The 19,761-nt window shown below is 40.6% G+C and overlaps 1 protein-coding gene across 1 annotated transcript in view; it reads left to right on the top strand.

Annotated features, from left to right (window-relative positions):
* The first annotated feature begins 522 nt into the window (after positions 1 to 522).
* Positions 523 to 19,761, top strand: part of SUSD4 (sushi domain containing 4) — a 32,952-nt gene continuing 13,713 nt past the window's right edge. The window contains exons 1-3 of the mRNA XM_014950870.1: positions 523 to 735; positions 7,780 to 7,959; positions 12,668 to 12,856. Coding sequence (XP_014806356.1) covers positions 7,905 to 7,959; positions 12,668 to 12,856 — 244 coding nt within the window. The 5' untranslated portion in view covers positions 523 to 735; positions 7,780 to 7,904. The remainder of the gene's footprint in view (positions 736 to 7,779; positions 7,960 to 12,667; positions 12,857 to 19,761) is intronic.

The raw sequence follows: 19,761 nt of genomic DNA on the forward strand, positions 1-19,761 counted from the left end.
CCAGCTGGAAATCTTGCTGTACTTGGCAGCTCATCTGTTTCAGTGTCTATGTCTTTGGGTGGCAGTTAGGTTTTGTGCCCTTTTCTTTATTTCCTCTTCCTCTCTGCTTCTGACACATCATTACTCTTTCCAGTGACTGTACCAGACCTCCAAAATCCCATAGTCACCTGGAGTAATTACAGAGACATTATTGTGCAGTCCCCACTGGTAGGCTGGGTCAAGTGCTTTATTTTCATCCAGGTCAGCTACTGCAGTGTGTGGTTGATTTTGCTTCCCTCAGTAGCTGCATGACAAGATGGGAGTACTTCTGTCACCTGAATATTTCTGCAGTAGCTGGAGGGTGGTCTTCTCCTGAGTCTGGAGAACCCCATACCCAAGTAGGGTTGCTCGTGGTTATTAATGGAAGAGATGAGGTCCCCATGAAGATTAGATGTCAAATGGGAAAAAAACCTAGAAAAAGCATGACTATGGCTGTGTGAGAAGTCAATGAACTAAGTTTGATTGTGTCTTTGTCTGACATAGGGTTTGATGACCTTCATGCTTGTGCTGATCCTGGAGCTCCTGAACACGGATACAAGACACCCAGTGCAGGTGTTTTCTTTGAGAGCGTGGTAGTCCGGTTTCATTGCCAAGAAGGATACAGGCTTAACGGTACTTCAAAAAAACTTTGTGTGAGACACTTTAATGGCTCCCTGAGCTGGAAACCAAGTGATAAACCTGTGTGCCTACAAGAAGGTAAGTCAGTTTTCTTAAAGAAGTTTACGGGTGTTAGTTCTTCTCATTCTTGCATGTCTCAGCACACAACACAAAAGGCTGGAGTCTGTTTCACTGTGTCTTGTTTGTTGCATACTTTAGTTTTCCATCCATCCCATCCATGATCTCCATCTCTCAGTTAAGTTTATATTGTGAGAGGTTGTGTGTGTGCGCGCACACACGTGTTGAAAGGGACATAAAGAAATCGGAAGGAAAATAGATAATACGCTTCTCCTCTTAACTACTTAGAAATTGACACAGAGAGAAAAAAATTATCTCCACTATAAATAAACAGTAACTGCCTATTAAAACCACCCAATTAATACTTCTTTCTGCAATATTTTACTGGGTAAATATAACGAATATCCTCCTGTTTCTGCTATTCAGGAATTTTAAACAATTATGTTTTATGATGTGTGCATGATTCAAGTAGGAATATCAAATATGCATGGACTGCAGAAGTTTGAAGTCAGGAGTAGGAGTTTACTTTGAGATAGTTCAGACTATTATGGCATAAATCGATTTATTGTATCGCATCTTTGAAATTGCCTTTGGTTTTAAATGATTAGGGCGTTAAATTACTTTCTTCTAGGAGTTAGATAGAGGCAGGGTTAATTTGAATATCATAAGTGTAAATTTTTGTCAAATACATCCAAGCAGCACAAATTATTTATTTCATCAAATCTATTAATATAACTTGCTATTTTTGTCAATTTATTTTTGGTTAACAGAGCTATTAAAATCCCACAGCTATTAAATGAAAAGTGTTAGTTGAATCTGGTGCATATATTTTAGTGTTGCGACTTCTCCACGGAAGTCATTAGCCATTGCCTCGTTGTCTTCAAGATGCAACGAGATAAATTCTATTTTCAGGATGCCTTTCATCATTTTAAATCGGAGAAATACATGGACTTCATTCAAAAGTAGTCGAAGGCTTATGTGGCTCATAAACACACTTGCTGCATAGGGTGATGCATCACTCAGTGTGTATAAAAGCAAACTGCAAGCCCTTGTTTATGCCACTGGGTGGGTGGGTACAAGGATTCTGTACCAGGACAAGGGTAGATGAAGGAACTTGCCACAAGAAGAGCAGGCAGTGCCTGGGAGGACCACACTCAGGAGACAGAGGTGAAAGTAACCACCCTAGAGAGCAGTGGGTGTGACAGTGGTACCTGAAAGCAGAGATGGAGGGAGTAGCCTGTACTTAAATCACGCCCTCTCCTGTTACAGCCATCTTTCATAAATGCCCTTGTCTCTCATCTCATCCTTATTTCAGAAAACATACATGTAGAGTGACAGCAGCTTATGTCTAAACTGGGTATTTGAACCACCAGAAAAAGCTATAATGCTTGGAAGATCTGTTTTCTTAACCACTACAGGTAGCTTCTAGGAATTTTGATGCGCATCTTTGAAATAGCACCTTTGTCATCCACTGCATTTGTTAAAATTAGCATTAACATGTTTTATTGAATATTCAAACCTCTTCCCAGGCCCCCCAAGTCCAGTGAAAAGCTGCGGAGGAAGTTTCTGATCACAGTGCCACCAACAGCGAAACTGCCACTGATGTCACTGTCATCAGCACTCGAGCCAGGTGTTTGCAAAAAACGAAAGAAATTGGAAGATGAGAATGTGATGGATGATGTGACAACAGTTGCTTAAGAGATAATCATTACTTTGCAGCACAGAGCACTTAAAAAGGATTGCTAGCCACTGCTCTGATCAAGCAAAGCACTTAAGCTTGAGCATAACTGTAATTATGTGATTAGTCTTGTTAAAGTTCTGTGCTCAAAATTAGGCATATGCAAAAATGCTTTTTATTATTTAGACTGAAGAGTAGGACCCTGATTTAGGATTTAGTGAAGCAAGTGCTTAAGTACTTTCCTGATTTACAGTATAATAATACCTCAGGTATTATTAAACTATCCTAGGGTTTAGCAATAGGAAAAAAAAAAATAGATGACAGAATTAATTCATTCCAATGCGCAATGCAACCACTGATTCAGGAGGAATACTAAGCCAAGGCTCAGTGGCAATCCATGAGACACAAGCATTTGCTTTAATGCTTTTTAGAGTGATCCTTTTGTGTACTGAGAGCAGAATTATGAGAGAAGAACGGGACAGGGAGGTGAGCAGTGCAGAAACACGGCACATCTGGAGAACAGTTAAGGAGGAATTATAACAGGGTCTGTAATTCTCAGCTGGCTAATGATATACGTAAAAGTCCTCATTGCAGAAATGCTGTAATGATGCATAAAAAGAAATGTGAAATTTGTAGCAACTGCTGGGGAAGTTAATGTTTTACCATTCATCATTAGCTATCACGAGGCAAAATAAACTTTATATTGCATTTGCCCATTTCAGGCAGGGGCTGACTGCGGTGTGTGCTGTGGTATGCCATACACGCCTCTCATCCCACTCTATGTAAATGTCTTATATCACCAGCTGAGCTCCAACAGCAAAAACACTCCATACTTTGGAGTTAAGTTAATCTCATGAGTCTGGATTCAACTAAGGATGATGACATATAATGTTACGTCTATATGTTATGTACGTTTAATTGCCGTTCCGTGTTTACCAGCACAATCTCTAATCATGAAGGGATGCTATTTACCAAAGGCAGTAAAGCAACCTGTTCAGAATGTAATTGATTTTAAAGCTAATACATTTGCCTGGAGCTCTCCATCCAATCAATTCGATTTTATAGGTCTGTCATTTCTCGTTAAGAGGCAGGAGATTTTAAGTGTCAGTAGGAGAATGAAGTCGCATGACTAGGTGCCCAATAAATGCCCTGTCAAAAATCCATGCGCTTAGAGTTATGTTCTTGTGCTGATCTACAGCGTGTTGTGACTGTAACTTCCATCAATTCTAATATGGTTATGCACATAAATACCAAAGCTCTAAGGTAGGAAATTTGTATTTACTGTTTAAGAGCAATATGTCATGTTGTTCATACTTTAATCTAATCTTCTCCCACTGTGATAATGTGGCTGCTGAGACTGTTGCCCTACTTGGAACAAATGCCGCCTCTTTCCTATGAGATTGAATTGAAATTTACAGTCTACGTGGAGACGGCAACCGAGCGAGGAGCTGCTCTCCCAGTGCTTCTGCGAGCAGAGGCCTTCGAGGTGTCCTCAGTGCCTCATTCTCCCACTGACAGGGATGATAAACCTGCAGGGAAAGCAGTGAAAGTAGAAGGCTGCAGTTTTCCTATACGACATGTAGCACTTGTTTCTCTGCCTTTGTCCCCGGATCTGTGAGATGACTGAAATATCTGTATTTCCTCGTCTCTTCTCTGTCTTGTCTGGTGTTTTCTGATCCTTAAGCCTGGTTACAAGCACTACACAATGTCTGTAACCTGTGCTTAGCACAGTGGCCACAGATTTTAGGTGAAGTCTCTGTGCACTGCTGTAGTAAGAGCAGAGATAATGAAGTGCTATTTAATATGCACTGCAATACTGTGTTTGCCAGCCACAGAACGACCCTGCTAACACAGTACTATGGATTTAAGACTAGTAAAAAACAAGAGACAGCATCGATTTTAAATGTTTGCTTTTAGAACGGGGTGCAGATGAGCTGTCCCTGCGTTCATCCCATTCTCCATGATGTTCCTGTCATCTCTCCTCCCTGCTCCTCTCCATTCCAGCCTGCTGGTACTGTGGCTAGATGTAGTCAAGGCTAATTTGGAGACCGCTCTACAGTGGGATACAGAGGAGCACTGGGTCTCTGCATTTGAGTTTACATATAGAGTAGTAAACAAAACAGGGTGGAGCCATGGCACCATTCTTCAGTTGCATGTTCTGTTCTAGTGCTAGAAAGGTCCCTGACGTGGTTTTGGCCAATGCCAAGTAGTGCTCCCCAACTAACTCCTACAAGCAGCTTCTCGATGAACATGGACTGGGGATGATTTTTGGAGGATAAGAATTCACCTGCGTAGACATGAGCCATGCCAAGCCAGCTGGTACCCATGGATGGTGTGGCTATCTCCACTGTGTCCAGGTCACACCTTCCTTCTGAGATGCCTTTATGGTCCAGGTGCTCTTAGGAGGAGAGAGGGTGGTCCTCCATCCCCATGGTCTGGAAGGAACAGTTCTGAGAGATGATGCATGGTTTGCACATAAACTAAAGCACTATGACTATGGGGTTTAACAAATTTTACTCTTCAGACCATTCTTCCTTTGATGGGGGATGCACTTGGTTTGCAAAAGCCAAGGACTAATGTACAAAGCTGCGTCTTCATGAAAGTTAGGTCAAGATGAGCCCTTGCTCCTTGCAGGCTGTCAGGCCCGCTGGCCATAGCCCACCTCTTTGTGCCTCTGAGAAGATAAGAAATGTGTTCCTAACTCGGGCTTTCTTTTGGCTGACCCATTTTAATCCTCACATGGTAGATATAAGCAGATCATGTAAAACTGCCAGAAAGGAGTGTAAGTCACGGCCATCGCTGTTGGATGCTGGTTAAAGATCGTGTATTCCCTTAAATGGTTTAACAGCTTCCACAGATTTGCTGAGAAGTACTTGGAATAAAGCAGTTTATTTTCTAAGAGGGGGCATTTTAAAATCCAGTCACTTATTCTTGGCTTTTCCAAGCAGAATTTATTCCAGCTAATCCAGTTGTTTGCGAAGATGCTGCTACCGCAATTTATACCTGGCTGAGTGCTAAATAAGACAAATTCTGGCAGTGGGAAAGCATCTGCTCACAAGGCATCAGGAAAAAGGGCTGTAACACTGTGGTCCATCAGTCTTGTGTTTAGCTGGGGCTTGCACTGGGCCTGTCAAAGTCAGCCAGGGTGTCGCAGGCAAAGGGGGGCACAGCGAGCAACCAGTCACTGTTCTCTGCCAGCGTCTGCCCGCTTGAAACGATCTGATCTATAGCTGTTACTTGGAATAATGGGGATGAAGTCACTGCAATAGATCATTGTTACAGAATCAATTTCCCCCGCTTTGAAAGCCAGATCTCCTGTTTTACTGCAGTGTTGTGTACACACACCTCTTATTTGTATAGCCACAGAAAGCTGTTACGCCAAGAGAGCGAGCAGTTCATTGACGTTATCTTCTGGCATCCGTCTCCGTGGTGGCGGAGCAGGGTCCCCATCTGTCTCATCCTGTCCTCGGGGGTGCCCGGGGCAGCCTCTCGGTGACAGTATTCCCAGCTTAGAGTCAGGCATTTCCTACGGGGCATCCTCTGCTGTCTCCTCTGCTGATTAACTTGCCAGAGAGAAAATTGGCCCATCTTTGAAGGCGATGTCTGCACCTTCACCACAGTGTGTTTTATAACCTTCTCTCAGGGTAAGCGCTCTCCCAGGCTTGGGCATTTATAAATGAATAAATTCTAATAAAACTCCTTGCTGCAGACTGCCAGCCCTCCCTCTTGCAGGAGCTACCAGCAGCAGCAGCAGCCAAGGAGCCAAAAGTAACAAGAGAAAGGGAGAATTTTTTGACTAATAATGTGTCCGTGCCCCAAACTAGAAGTTAGGCAAGTATTTTGTATTCCTAGAAAACATGCCTATAATGGGAAAGTACAAAGGAAAGTATGTTTTAACTGGGGAAGCAATACTCTTCCACTTCTGTTAGAAAAATGTAGTGATAGAAACTCAGAGTAATAGATGCCCTAGTTTGCCTAAGTAAATAAATATATTATGAAATACATTTGCTCTTAGTAGTTTGCATATACTAAATGACAGTTCATCTTGCTTCTAGTTGCGCTTCTAAGCAAACAAGCAAGCTGTTGCTATTGCTTAACTTTGTGCATGCTCACAATTAATTGCTAAATACAAATTTAGAGTTACCTCTTCCTCTTCAGTGAGAAGTAATGGTGAAAATGGCAGAAACTTTCTCTTTTATTCAAGTCTCAAGGGACTTCTGAAACATCTTTTTTTTTTTTTAAATCAATATTGCATTCCTAAATGAAGATAATTGTCTCTTGTGGTAGAAGCGTTGGACAAAAACCAGCATAGAACAGGCTTGTAATATTTTTACTGTCTTGCTTTTATCTGAAATGCTTTGTGGGTTTTGATGCCTATAAATTTTTATCATCATCTCCATCATGGATTACCCGCTGGCAGACAAACAGATTATTTTGGTTATATTTTCCTTATATTTAATCCTTTCCTTTCCTGTTTAATCTCACTCTGCATTTATGAGGAGGATGAGCTTCGAGTCACCTGAACTATTCCTTCATATCTTCTTGACTTGTCTTTTAATTATTCAGCAGAGAGGGTTTTTAACCTGCCTCACCCTTTCCTTCTGCTTTCTACAACATTTTTTAGTCTTCTGGGGTTTATTTTCTTTTTGGGTGACTTTGGCACTGGTGAGATATGACTGTCCAATAGAGGTATCCCAGACAGGTAATAGAGCCCGTGCCTGTGTATCACTAGATGTTTGCAGTCATTTCCCTCATTGAGACTCTTCTACGAGCACTTGAGATGCTTCTCAGGGCCTTAAAAATCACGCCCTCTAAAGGCATATGAGTTCAGGCACATAAAATTATCTGATTTAAAACAGAATCAATGAGATTAAAGCGAAGACATTCTCACAATGAACTCAGTGGAATGGAGCTGGATAAACCCTTGTAAATGTACCTGATTTGTATCTGTCTCTCTGCTAAAACTGCAGCTTTTTTGTGTTCCTCGTGCCGTATCTGTATTTTATCTTTCCTTTCGTCCTGTCCTTAGTGCTGTCAAAGAGTCTGCCTTTGCCTGGGACTTCTGGATAGTCAGACTGTGCAGCGTAATTTGCACACATGATGAATGGAAGGACAAAATTAAAAACACTCTTCCTAAGCACTCTTGATTTTGTTTGTTTAGAAAAGTCTGGGGGAATGATCCATTATAGTAGTATGTCAGCTTCTACTGCAGTACTTTGTAACCAATGGGTAACTAGGGAAAGGACATAGTTACTGAAATGCATGAATTTTCCAAATGGTTTAAGCAGAGCACTTACATTAACTAATGACTTTTGCTTAAGAGCTTGATTATTGAATAGCTAGCCATGTTTTTTTAATTAAGTTACTATTTTTTTTTTTTCATGAAGTCACAGATTGCCTTGTTCCACATGTTGAAGATGCAGAGATTCATAACAAGACATACAGGACTGGCGATAAGTTAATAATCAGCTGTCATGAAGGATTCCAGATCCGTTATCCTGACTTAGACAACATGGTTTCAGTATGTCAAGACGATGGAACATGGGATAATCTGCCCATTTGCCAAGGTTTAGTACACCAGCACATCCTCTTTTACAGATCATGCACCTCGTGATAGTTTGCCAATATTTTTTTCTACAGTTGTAAGGATGTCAGTTCTCTGATAAGCTCCACTGTACAGTATTTGAATAGTGCTGCTGCTAAGGTTTTTTTGATTTCTCCTCCCAGTTGCTCACTGCAGAAAAGAACATGCCACTTTCTGCACATACCCATACTTAAAATACTACTTTAAATACTGCTTTTTGTACCAGATGCAGATACGTTGCATTTAAAAAAAAAAAAAAAATCTGGGTTGGTTGAATCAGCCAGAAATTAAGCAAAAGATCTGATGGGCAACTGACATTTTTTCACCACTAGATTTGTGGAAATAGTTAAGCTCCTAACTGCGATTTACCTTTCTTTGCCTTGTGCAGCAGGCAAGGGTAGAGAAGAGAAGCAGCTGGAACCTGTTGTTCTATTGGAGTTTTCAGCAGAGTTGTTGATCATGTTCACAGTCCATTAAACCCAAAGGTATTGCCTGAAAATTCAGGGTGAGCACAGGAATGATTCTGGCCAGAAAAGCCATTAGCAGCAGCACTAGTAGTGTTAGTAGCATGAGATCCCAGCTTCGCTTAGACTGCAAGAAACTGCTTTAGTGAATGGGAGTTAAATAATGCTGGGCTGCTATTCCTTTTACATTTCTGACACGCCTGTGTTAGTACCATTGACTTGGTCTTAACCAATTCACATTTTTGGTAGAAAAGACTGGGTTAGTCTGAACTACAAAATTAAAAACACTCTTCCTAAGCACTCTTGATTTTGTTTGTTTAGAAAAGTCTGGGGGAATGATCCATTATAGTAGTATGTCAGCTTCTACTGCAGTACTTTGTAACCAATGGGTAACTAGGGAAAGGACATAGTTACTGAAATGCATGAATTTTCCAAATGGTTTAAGCAGAGCACTTATATTAACTAATGACTTTTGCTTAAGAGCTTGATTATTGAATAGCTAGCCATGTTTTTTTAATTAAGTTACTATTTTTTTTTTTTCATGAAGTCACAGATTGCCTTGTTCCACATGTTGAAGATGCAGAGATTCATAACAAGACATACAGGACTGGCGATAAGTTAATAATCAGCTGTCATGAAGGATTCCAGATCCGTTATCCTGACTTAGACAACATGGTTTCAGTATGTCAAGACGATGGAACATGGGATAATCTGCCCATTTGCCAAGGTTTAGTACACCAGCACATCCTCTTTTACAGATCATGCACCTCGTGATAGTTTGCCAATATTTTTTTCTACAGTTGTAAGGATGTCAGTTCTCTGATAAGCTCCACTGTACAGTATTTGAATAGTGCTGCTGCTAAGGTTTTTTTGATTTCTCCTCCCAGTTGCTCACTGCAGAAAAGAACATGCCACTTTCTGCACATACCCATACTTAAAATACTACTTTAAATACTGCTTTTTGTACCAGATGCAGATACGTTGCATTTAAAAAAAAAAAAAAAATCTGGGTTGGTTGAATCAGCCAGAAATTAAGCAAAAGATCTGATGGGCAACTGACATTTTTTCACCACTAGATTTGTGGAAATAGTTAAGCTCCTAACTGCGATTTACCTTTCTTTGCCTTGTGCAGCAGGCAAGGGTAGAGAAGAGAAGCAGCTGGAACCTGTTGTTCTATTGGAGTTTTCAGCAGAGTTGTTGATCATGTTCACAGTCCATTAAACCCAAAGGTATTGCCTGAAAATTCAGGGTGAGCACAGGAATGATTCTGGCCAGAAAAGCCATTAGCAGCAGCACTAGTAGTGTTAGTAGCATGAGATCCCAGCTTCGCTTAGACTGCAAGAAACTGCTTTAGTGAATGGGAGTTAAATAATGCTGGGCTGCTATTCCTTTTACATTTCTGACACGCCTGTGTTAGTACCATTGACTTGGTCTTAACCAATTCACATTTTTGGTAGAAAAGACTGGGTTAGTCTGAACTTTCCTCAAAGCTGTCTGTCGTCCCCTAAAGCTGACAGTTCTCTTTAAGTAGGCACTTAATGCCACCATCACAGCGATATGTGGAGTGGGGGCAGGCAGGGAGGGGACCTGGGCCACTTCTCAGGAGCGGTGGTGGCAGAGTGAGATGGGAAAGGCAGGGCTGTGAAGTGATGAGATCACAGGAGCTTAGTTTTTATGGCTCTCCACAGTGAGGGACCCTCAGCTTGGGGCAGATCAGATTGTCCCCCAAGGTCTTGTCTTAGACTATAGCACTATGTAGAAATTCAGGCACATTACAGGACTAGCTCTGTCTTTTAGATGCATACATTCTATCTAAATAGGGCTAATAGAAGAGGGGAGTTTTCACAAACACATGAAATGTGGGCACTAGTTTTGGTGTATCTCATCAGCAGTGGCATTGTGTGCAGCAGTATGAAGTGTACAGCCCACTTTTGATAGTGGGCGCAGCTCACGTCTAATTAAGGTAGATTAAAACTCTCTCAGTTAGGTGAGATGCATACTCAAAAGATAATTTCACAGGTACTGTATTTGCTGAAGATCCAGGTGGAAATTTTGTGAGAGCCAGCATTAACTGGGTAAGCAAAAGTACCCCAAGTATCCCTTGGCTTGTTACTTTCTTCTGTTGCTGTATTTATACTATGAAACACAATCAGTTTCTGCTACTCAGTATTTGATATTAACTGCTTTTCAAAATAAAAGCGGTGCTAATAAAAGGTAAAAAATCAGTTGCACAAGAGCCAAGTGTTGTAACTACCAGACAGGTAGAGAATAGGAAATTCAGAGTCAAGTATCTGCCACATTTTGCCAAATTCTATAAACCTGTTCCAAAATCATCTCCAGAATTTTCTTTTTGCAATGTCAAGCACTAATAATGACAAGGGCACTTCTCCACTTGCACTTGGTTGGCTGTCAATTACATTTCTGTGGCCCTTCGATTACAACAGGCAGGGGAGTCTCATGACACTAAGATGCCCTTTCTTCCGGCAGAGCAGTGGGAGAGGATTGTAGAGTGTGTATGAATCCAACCTCAAACTGTTTTTGCCACGAGATAATAATGATAATTACTGGTCTGGAATGATGTGAATTACTTAGCAAAAAAATGTCGAAATTAAGTTTTCAAGCAGCTTGAGGTGTTTGGAGACCTAGGGATTTTCACAAACACTTGGCTGTCAGACAAATTCAAGTAAATCTCTGTCCTGCATTACAAGGAACCCAATGAGCATTATAATTATGAGGCAGCAGGACAAAATTTTCCCTGATACAGTTCAGAGAGGAGAAAGCTTGGTCTTGCTCAGGCAGTCTGCACTTTTTGTTTCTATCCCACTGGAAGATATTTGTATCGTCCCGCTCAGCGGGCTGCTCAGCTTGCAGGAACCCATGTGTTATGTGTTGGAGAACACTCAATCAGGTGTACAAGCAGTGGCCAGGAGATAGGATGCTTGAGGCTTTATTTGAGCAGGGAGATAACCAGCTGGTAAAACAGTTATCAAAACCATTGCTCTGGTAGTACAGTGTGCTGCAAAAAGCTTTCAAGCTTTTTGTGTTGTTTTCTTTTGTTATTGTCCCTCTCCCTCAAATGACCACTGCAAGGAAACAACCATTTGAAGTGCTGCTGAGACTTTTTCTTTCAGATGTCAGGATCTTACAAGAAGTTCTCAGACTGCTTTTAGTTTCCCCCTCAGGCTTAAAATTATAAGAGTCCTATGAATATCCTTCACAAATTCCTAGTAGGGGCAAGAGACCTATTTATGGATTGCCATAATGTAGCTCCTATTAGTCTCATGACTTTATAGCATTATTTTTCATTCCCTGATTACTAATTGTCATTCTTCAACATTATTGCAAATTAAAAAATCAACAGGATTAAGTATTACCCAGAGGGTCATTTCTAAGGCCATGAGGAATTGTTTTTTTTCTCTGGTACCAACTCTTACCTAAATACCAGCTCCAAACAGACTCTGAATGTCTGTGAATGGTATGTTATAAAGTCACGTCATCTATTAAATTCACTGCTCTTTCTTGCACCAGTTATGTCTGGTGACCATTTAACTGTCACAGCTCAGTACTATCCATGGTACAAATCCCTCAGAAGTAATTCCAGAAGTAGAATGTAGTCTCTGACTACATTTACAATTTCTGGTGATAACAGGTACCTGGACTTTTTGATAACCCAACCTGAGCCCTCACTCAGTGTTTATTGTGGGACTGCTCATAGAAAGTCACGTCCCTTTAGACTTTCTCAGACTGGAGTTTCAAAGTCATTAATTCTGTCTGCAAATCTTTTACAGTTGTGTGCACTTTGTCATGGGAGCAGTTTTAATATTAAAGATGGTTTACAGGCCTGTCAGTTTTAAGAGCAGGAATAAAACTCATGGTTTATATAAATGACAATCTTTATTTATTAAAGATTCTACCTCGAAAAGAAATTGCCATCTGCTAAACCCGTGAATGTTTGTGAAACAAAATACTGTCATTTTCAGTAAACCTTTCCTGCATTTGCTAAGAGTGAATCCCACGCTAGCGAAGCGTGTGGGCTAAACAATGAACGGGTTTGAAACAGGATAATGAGACATATGTGTGTGACAGAGATTACACAGGCGTGCCTCTCCTCGCAGAGAAGATGAAAAATACCACACTCTTCAATTTAGGAATTGTAACCAAGATGTGTTAAGATGACTGAGATAAGCACCTTTTAATAAAAGATACCTCCCTCTTCTTAATTTGCAGGTTGCCTGAGGCCATTGGTTCTTCCTCATAGTTACATTAACATATCTGAGTTCGAGTCCTCCCTCCCCGTAGGAACAGTGGTGTATTATCAGTGCTTTCCTGGATATAAACTAGAAGGGGCAGAGTTCCTTGAGTGCATGTATAACCTTATCTGGTCAGATAGCCCACCTAGGTGCCTTGATGTGGAAGGTAAATGTTTTATTGTTTTTCTTTCCATTTTCTCAAAATCAGCATGTTCTGTATGATTTTAACTCAGGGCTATAACCTCGTTGATGCTATATGTGATGTTTCCACAGGCCACGCAGAGCCCAGCTGGGTTTTGTTGTGTGCAACCTGTTGTGGTTCGCTGCGCTGTTAACTGATGTTTGCTCTCTCCGTGTCCGAAATGCAAGAGAGGGAAGCTCTTAACAGTGATTGCTTTGCCCTTAAAATGTGAATTCTTTGCAGCTGTTCTAATAAAAACACTGAGGAGGTTATGGAATTCACATTTATGTGCAGATGGTCGGAGCTTCTAGAGATATGGATAGATTTCCATGATGAACTAAAAAATACTCCATAGAAACTCTAAGCCTGGGCTGTGCCAGCTGCAGACATTATTCAGTGCTAAATGGTGCTGCACACTTGAATATCTATTGTCTCTCACAGGAGTTAACCTTAAAGAAGTATTTGCAACCAAAGTGACCGAGCTAATTTATTGATTAGGGATGTAAAAACTATGGTTGCTCGGTGTGAAACAGAGGTAAATCTTACCAAGCCAAAAGGAACAATCTGTGACTGTAGCTGCAGTGCTGGAACGGAGGATATTGCAGTGCATTTACATTTGCATCCCATGCATTTAAAACAAAGACACCAAATGGCTTGTTCCATACACTGTCAAAACCTTGGGGACTACCTTCCTCCTTCTTCATACTGCATCTTGAATGAAACATCCTGGCAAGTCATCAGAATCCAGGCACATCCTCTGCATTTCATTCCCCTAAAAGGCCTATGTTTTCGCTCTATTTCAAGCCTGTAAGGAAGCTAGCTATATGTAGAATTTAGCTAAAAGCAATTATAGAAATTCATATGTGATGCTTATGTCACTGAGCTAAATGCTAAGCATTCTGGAAGTGCAAAAATCTGCCAGCAGCATCAACAAAGCGGTATATTGCACAAAAATAATAAAATGATCCTTATTTTTAACTAACAATGCAAGTTCCAAAATTCAAAAAAGCCTTTGCAATTTTGGAATGACATAACACGATGATTATTTTTTTTATTTAGCACACCAGAAAAGATTAATCCCAAATCAGCTCTATGTAAGCCATTTTTGGAAGGTTTCTTTGTTGTTGTTTATAGCATGGAAAATACGTCTTAAAAAATCAGAAGGGCCCTGTTAGGCTGAATCCAAGAGTATAACTGTTTTGATAAAAATGATAATTCTCCAGTTAGGAAGATGAGAGCGTTAAAATACAGAAACTCAAGTGTATGAAATAGAAAAAGTTGTGTCTTACCTTGACTTAACACAGGTTGGTGTTCCAGCTGCTATCAAAGTAATGGAGAAAACTCATGTGCTTGTTGCTTATTGCTTGTATTGAAAAGTCATGGGGAGGTTCTTTTATCTTGTTGATTTGAAACATGAGATAAGAACTGTCCTGACAGTTCTGCATTTTAAATAACATGTCAGAAGTTACCATCCCCAGCCAACTGGTATGATCTGTGATGGGGGGACCAGTGTGTGCCAGACACTGGGTTAAAGCCACCCGGGAGGCCTCCTGAGTTCTGATTTAGATCCAGTTTCCCTCTTAATCACTTTCTTACTGGTCTTTCTAAATGTTAAGACTTTCCGTGGTGATTCTGTGTTTGTGGCCCATCTGTGCACGTGTTGAGTGAGCCACAGGAGACTGAAGCTCAGAGCATGGTGCCGGTAAGAGCAGGTTCTCCTCAGCTTTGGGGCTGTCCCTGCTTCTGTTGGGTTGCAAGAGAGAACAGCAACACTAAAAGGCCACGCCGACACCTCCCGTGTGAACTGTCTTGTAGGGCTGCTTCACTTGGTACGCAGCAAACTTCCAAATTAAATCCAGATTGGGTAGATCAGCCTCAGATGCCCTTGTTTCAAAGTGTTTGTCCAAGTGATTTATGCAGGGGGTGCCAGTCTCCAGGAATCTTGTTGCAATCCACCACTCCCAATTAGCGGCCAAAACTCCCTCCTTGCATATTTTTCATTCTGCACCTCGCGTACCGACGTCAAGCTCATTTTTCAGTATTCCTTTCAATGTGAGGTATAATGTCGCCAAGCAGTATTTTTCACAGAGGAAATCTGTAAAGAACAAATTAATTCCATTTATTTATTTCCAGGATATTTCAGAATTTATTCAGAATTTATTCTAATAACATGTCCCGCTCAGTATTTTAATACAGTAATGATTAAAAGGAAATGGCTGTTAGGAAGCTACAGTAAACAATTTTAGAGCTTTTACCCTGCTCTACATGCTGCTTACAGCTTTCTCATTTTGATATATGTTCTTCTTGAAGCCTTCACAGAAGGAATTTCTTAAGTGTGTGTGTAATCACACAAATGCTTTATGTCAATCTCGTGAATTTTTCCCTTTTTGTCAGACCAAATAAATTCTGAATGAAGGGTCTGTGGCTCCAATTAAATAGTTACACCAGGGACCACTCAGCTCCCGTGATTTCTAATGCTCAAGTCCAGTCTTATTCTCAGTATTGCCAAGAGCAGAGCTTCCGCGGGCTCTGGCGAGAGCCTAATTTTGCTGATAGGGAAGAAGATTTTTTTCTGATAATTAAAATCACTGTTGCTTCAGTCACAGCAGTGCCTGAAAATGGAGATACCTGGTATGGAATTGAAGTGCAGCCAACGCTGCAGAGTTATGCAGCAGCAACTCAGGAACAGCCCTTTGCATCCCATCAGGGAAATTGTTAGAGCTCAGGCACATAAGGACGCCTCGCGCTCAGACTGCCAAGTATTTACTGGTCTGAGATCTTCTTAAATGCTTGTGCCTGTGCCAGGTTTAAAACATTCAGATTGATTTTTTTGAGTCTCTGCCTCAAGCTGAATCATTTGGGGAGGTTTGGTTGAAATGGTTTGTCTGTATCTGAGAATGATGGTAGAGTAAATGGTGGTGTTTTACCAGCGCTAGAAAATTTTACAGTCATTTAGAGGATAAGATGAAGCATCTTAACACTGAATTTTCTTTTCCTTTAAGTCCTTGATTTACAACTTTAACTTTCTTAATATCCTTCTTTCTAGTGGAATTTCATAATTATGCAGAAGTTTTTTAAACTTTCTTTTGTAGTGAAACTCACTAGCCACTTCCAAGGATATATGAAAATCTAAGGAAAATGTTATTTTATTTATTTATGTGATTATTAAGTTACCAATTTGAGGTTAATCATCCATCTGTAGAAATTAATTGAGTAAAATCAGATTGCTTCCAAAAACACTGGAGAACAAACACTTGAAAGCATACCAGTACAGAACTCTGTGAAATTAAACTTATAGAACCAGGAAATGTTTATGATATGATACTTTAAGGTGAATAAAGACATTACACAGGATTTAGAGAAATTAAAAAACTACCAAAAAGCCAATAGTACTTTCAGAATGTGATGGGCACGTGATTACACACCTTGCCATCTGGCCTCTGTATTTTCATCTTTTATGCCCTTTGGAAGACATCCAAGAAGACGTAAGGCATGTGGCTCATAAAGAACAGGGAAAAGCAGGCGAAGAGAGGAAGGGCTGGGAGAATTTGATTTTAGTGCTAATGCTAGAATATAAAGCAGTTGTATGATGGGTAGCGTAATTGGGAATTCCTGGCTTTGTATTCAAGAGTAAAAGGAAAAACAGGTTGATTGAATCTGCAACAGCAGAGATGATCCTGTTATCTGGAATGTCTGGTTTCAGCATCATCCCAGCTGAACATAGAAGCTGCTCCTGCAGGAAATCAGATCTGTTGCAGTATTAGAATTTCATTCTACATGCTAGGATCAACAGATTCTCCAGCTGAGGTTAAGCTTGAAAGAATGTTAAATAGAAAATATTTCAAATTTTTGTAGGTAGATTCAAAATAAAATGAATCAAGCATGAGGGACAGACTTCAAAGGGGAGAGTCAATAAGTAGAAGAGAGGAAAAACATAGAGGAAAACTGAAGGCATTTGAGAACTCTGGTATATAAAACCACCTCATTGTGGGACGAGGTAAGATGTAACACTAAGCTGACAACTGATTACAGAAGGGATCCTAAAAGTTATAGAAACTATGAGAGAAAGATAGGAGAAGGAAGGAATTAAGACAATTGCACAAGAAACCACAAGTGCAAGGGAACCCAAACACACCCTACCTAGAGCACCAGGAAACATCAAGAGTAAACCGGGGTTATTCATATGAGAATTAAAACCAGCAAAGTATGCTATAAATAAAAAAATATTCTGGAAAGACAGGCAAGAATACAGGACAGAGCTTTAAAATTATTCAGTTCCTACGCCTGAGGACAGACACTTGTAGAGAGGGTCTGATAATTCTGACATAGAACCTGGAAAGTAAAGAGTATGACAGAGCTCTGGGGGAGGCTGACGCTATGGGTGAAATGCCACAGTCTCTTAATATTTCAAAATGAAGCAGCTTCAACTTTCTAACCAACTACACACAGGATACTTTAAAGGAAAGCTTCAAAAAAATCTTCATTCTTGTATAACAATTCTAATTCAATTGCTAATCCCATAAACAGCGATTGACACCAAGCTATACGTTTGATAAACTATGCCCTTAAAATACTTTAAATTCTTGATGGAACATACAGCAATATCCTGAGAAAAAAGATGCAAGGCAGCCTGTAATCAGTTCATGTTCAGGAGTCAGAATAAAGCAAGCAACCCCAAGCCTGAGATATTGTTCGTTAGTGTGAACGGATTTCTCTCTGTTTCTTTGTTGACATTGAGAAAGCTTTAGATAAATTCCAGCGTGACAGGCTGATGCGTATCCTCAGGGAAGATAATGTTGATGCAGCAGATCTCCAACAGATAAAATCCCTGTAGAGGGAGCAGAGGGCAGTCAGACAAGCAAGTTGTGAAACGCTGCGGTATTAATAAATTAAGAGAGGTAGATACCAGGATTCTGTGCTATGTTTACACCTACTCAGCTTGCAGGCAGGAGGGGAGAATAAATTAAATATTGCTTGACTGCCAAAGAGGTCATCCAAGTTAAGTGAGTTAATGTTAACAGAAGATGCGTCGACAGCCTTGTTTTTAATAGCTCTGGCGAGAGTGGCGTTTCAGAATATATTCACTGCCTACAGCAGTACTTCTTGCAACTCTGGCACGAAAGCCAGCAGTAAATGCTCAAATAGCAGCAGACACCAATATTTGTGAGCACCTTCCCTTGGGCAACACCTTTGCATCGGTGACACTTTTAGTCTGATGGCCAAATAGGATGAAATAGGCTGACAGTCTTTCACCCTGGGGGTGAGTCGTAGAACGCCAAGCGTGACGAAGAAGTTTAAAATGATAGGAGTCTGATGGCCAAACAGGATAAAATAGGCTGACACCTCACCTGGGGGTGAGTCGTAGAACGCCAAGCGTGACGAAGAAGTTTAAAATGATAGTCATCTTTAAAAAGTCATTCAATAATTCTGTGTGTTTCTGCAGTGTAGACATTTAATTCATTCATCACCCAGGAGTGCAGAAATGACACGCATCCGGCCACCCTGCATGAACATTTTAAGGAGCTGCTCATGGTGACTTGGAATATCTGGACTTTTGTGCTGTTGGAGAATGCTGAAATTCATCTGTACACCTTTACCCGCAGCTGAAGAAGAGTGGAATAGAACTGAATTCAATGAGAGCACAGTGACATGAAATGCCAGGCAGACAAACCATGTTCTTCTGTGGACATACTGCTTAATAATCATCCAATTTCTGAACTCCAACAGTTGTATTGCAAAGCGAAACAGAAAGAGAACCAAATCACATTGTGAGACAGAATGATACCCAAAAGCATGCTTTTTACAGCTCTCATGATGAGGAATGGGGGCTTTAGAGAACAGTCTCCAAGTTGAAAATACTGTTTGAAGAAGATAAATACCATTATATTTCTAAGTGACTGCTCCTTTTTTGCATTGCAGAAATCTCTTTGATCTTGGCTGTGATTGAAATAGATGCCTTCTCCACTGCTCATAGTTTTTCAAGAAAGCAACAGAACAACAACTTGTAATCTGTTTCTTTTATGTCTTCTGTTTCTGCTTGATGCACAGGACTGTCACAGTAAATCATTGTTTTACACCTGCTCTGTCACCTTTCAGAAACTCCTTAGCACTTCCAGAATCAGCCAGACATCCCAACTTTTTTATGGAGCCATAATTTCTGTCCTGAAGTTCCACGTTAGCTGCCAGAGTCATGTAGTGTTTTATCTGTGGTTCTTAAATATGCTGGGGATTAGGTAAGGGGAAGCAGACAAAATTTCTCCCTGAGGGCCGGTCTATAATATTAATATTTAACTGTATCTGGCAGGGCTCCTTGGAAAGGAAAAGCACACTACATTGTCTACCTTGAAATCAAATATCTCTGTGCTTTATAGACACGTTCATTAAATTTGGCTAAATCACAGAAGGTCTTTCACAAGTGGAGAGGACTGTAGCTACAGACTTTATGCATTAGGAAGTCTACTCGCTGCATAGGATTGTTCACTTCCAGGTATAAACCTGAATATTTAAAGGGTGGCAGTTTAACCCATCGGTGTAGGCAGGCACTTGGTAACTAAACATCAATAACAGAAACTGATACTTTTCCACACCTTCCTGTCCTTGTAATCCGGTTTGTGGTATTATAGTGCTAAGATCACCTGGTTTTCCTTCCCTTTTTTTTCTTTCCCTAGTAGCACTCCATTGGGAAATGGACCTTTCCCTCTGCTTTTCCTTCTCCCAGGTGGTTATAGCCCAATTTCCTCAGCCTCCAGCTAAGCCCTGGGAACAGAGCTTGTGTATTCCAGCATTCCTTCTCTCTGTCAATTCCCGATGACTGGTGTGGGTAACACCATGCAGGCTGAAGGGATTCTTGCTTATAAACAAAGAGGAAAAGGCTACTAAAGAGAGAGGGA

This window comes from Calidris pugnax, unplaced genomic scaffold, assembly GCF_001431845.1.
Source record: "Calidris pugnax isolate Ruff unplaced genomic scaffold, ASM143184v1 scaffold24, whole genome shotgun sequence".
Lineage (NCBI taxonomy): Eukaryota > Metazoa > Chordata > Aves > Charadriiformes > Scolopacidae > Calidris > Calidris pugnax.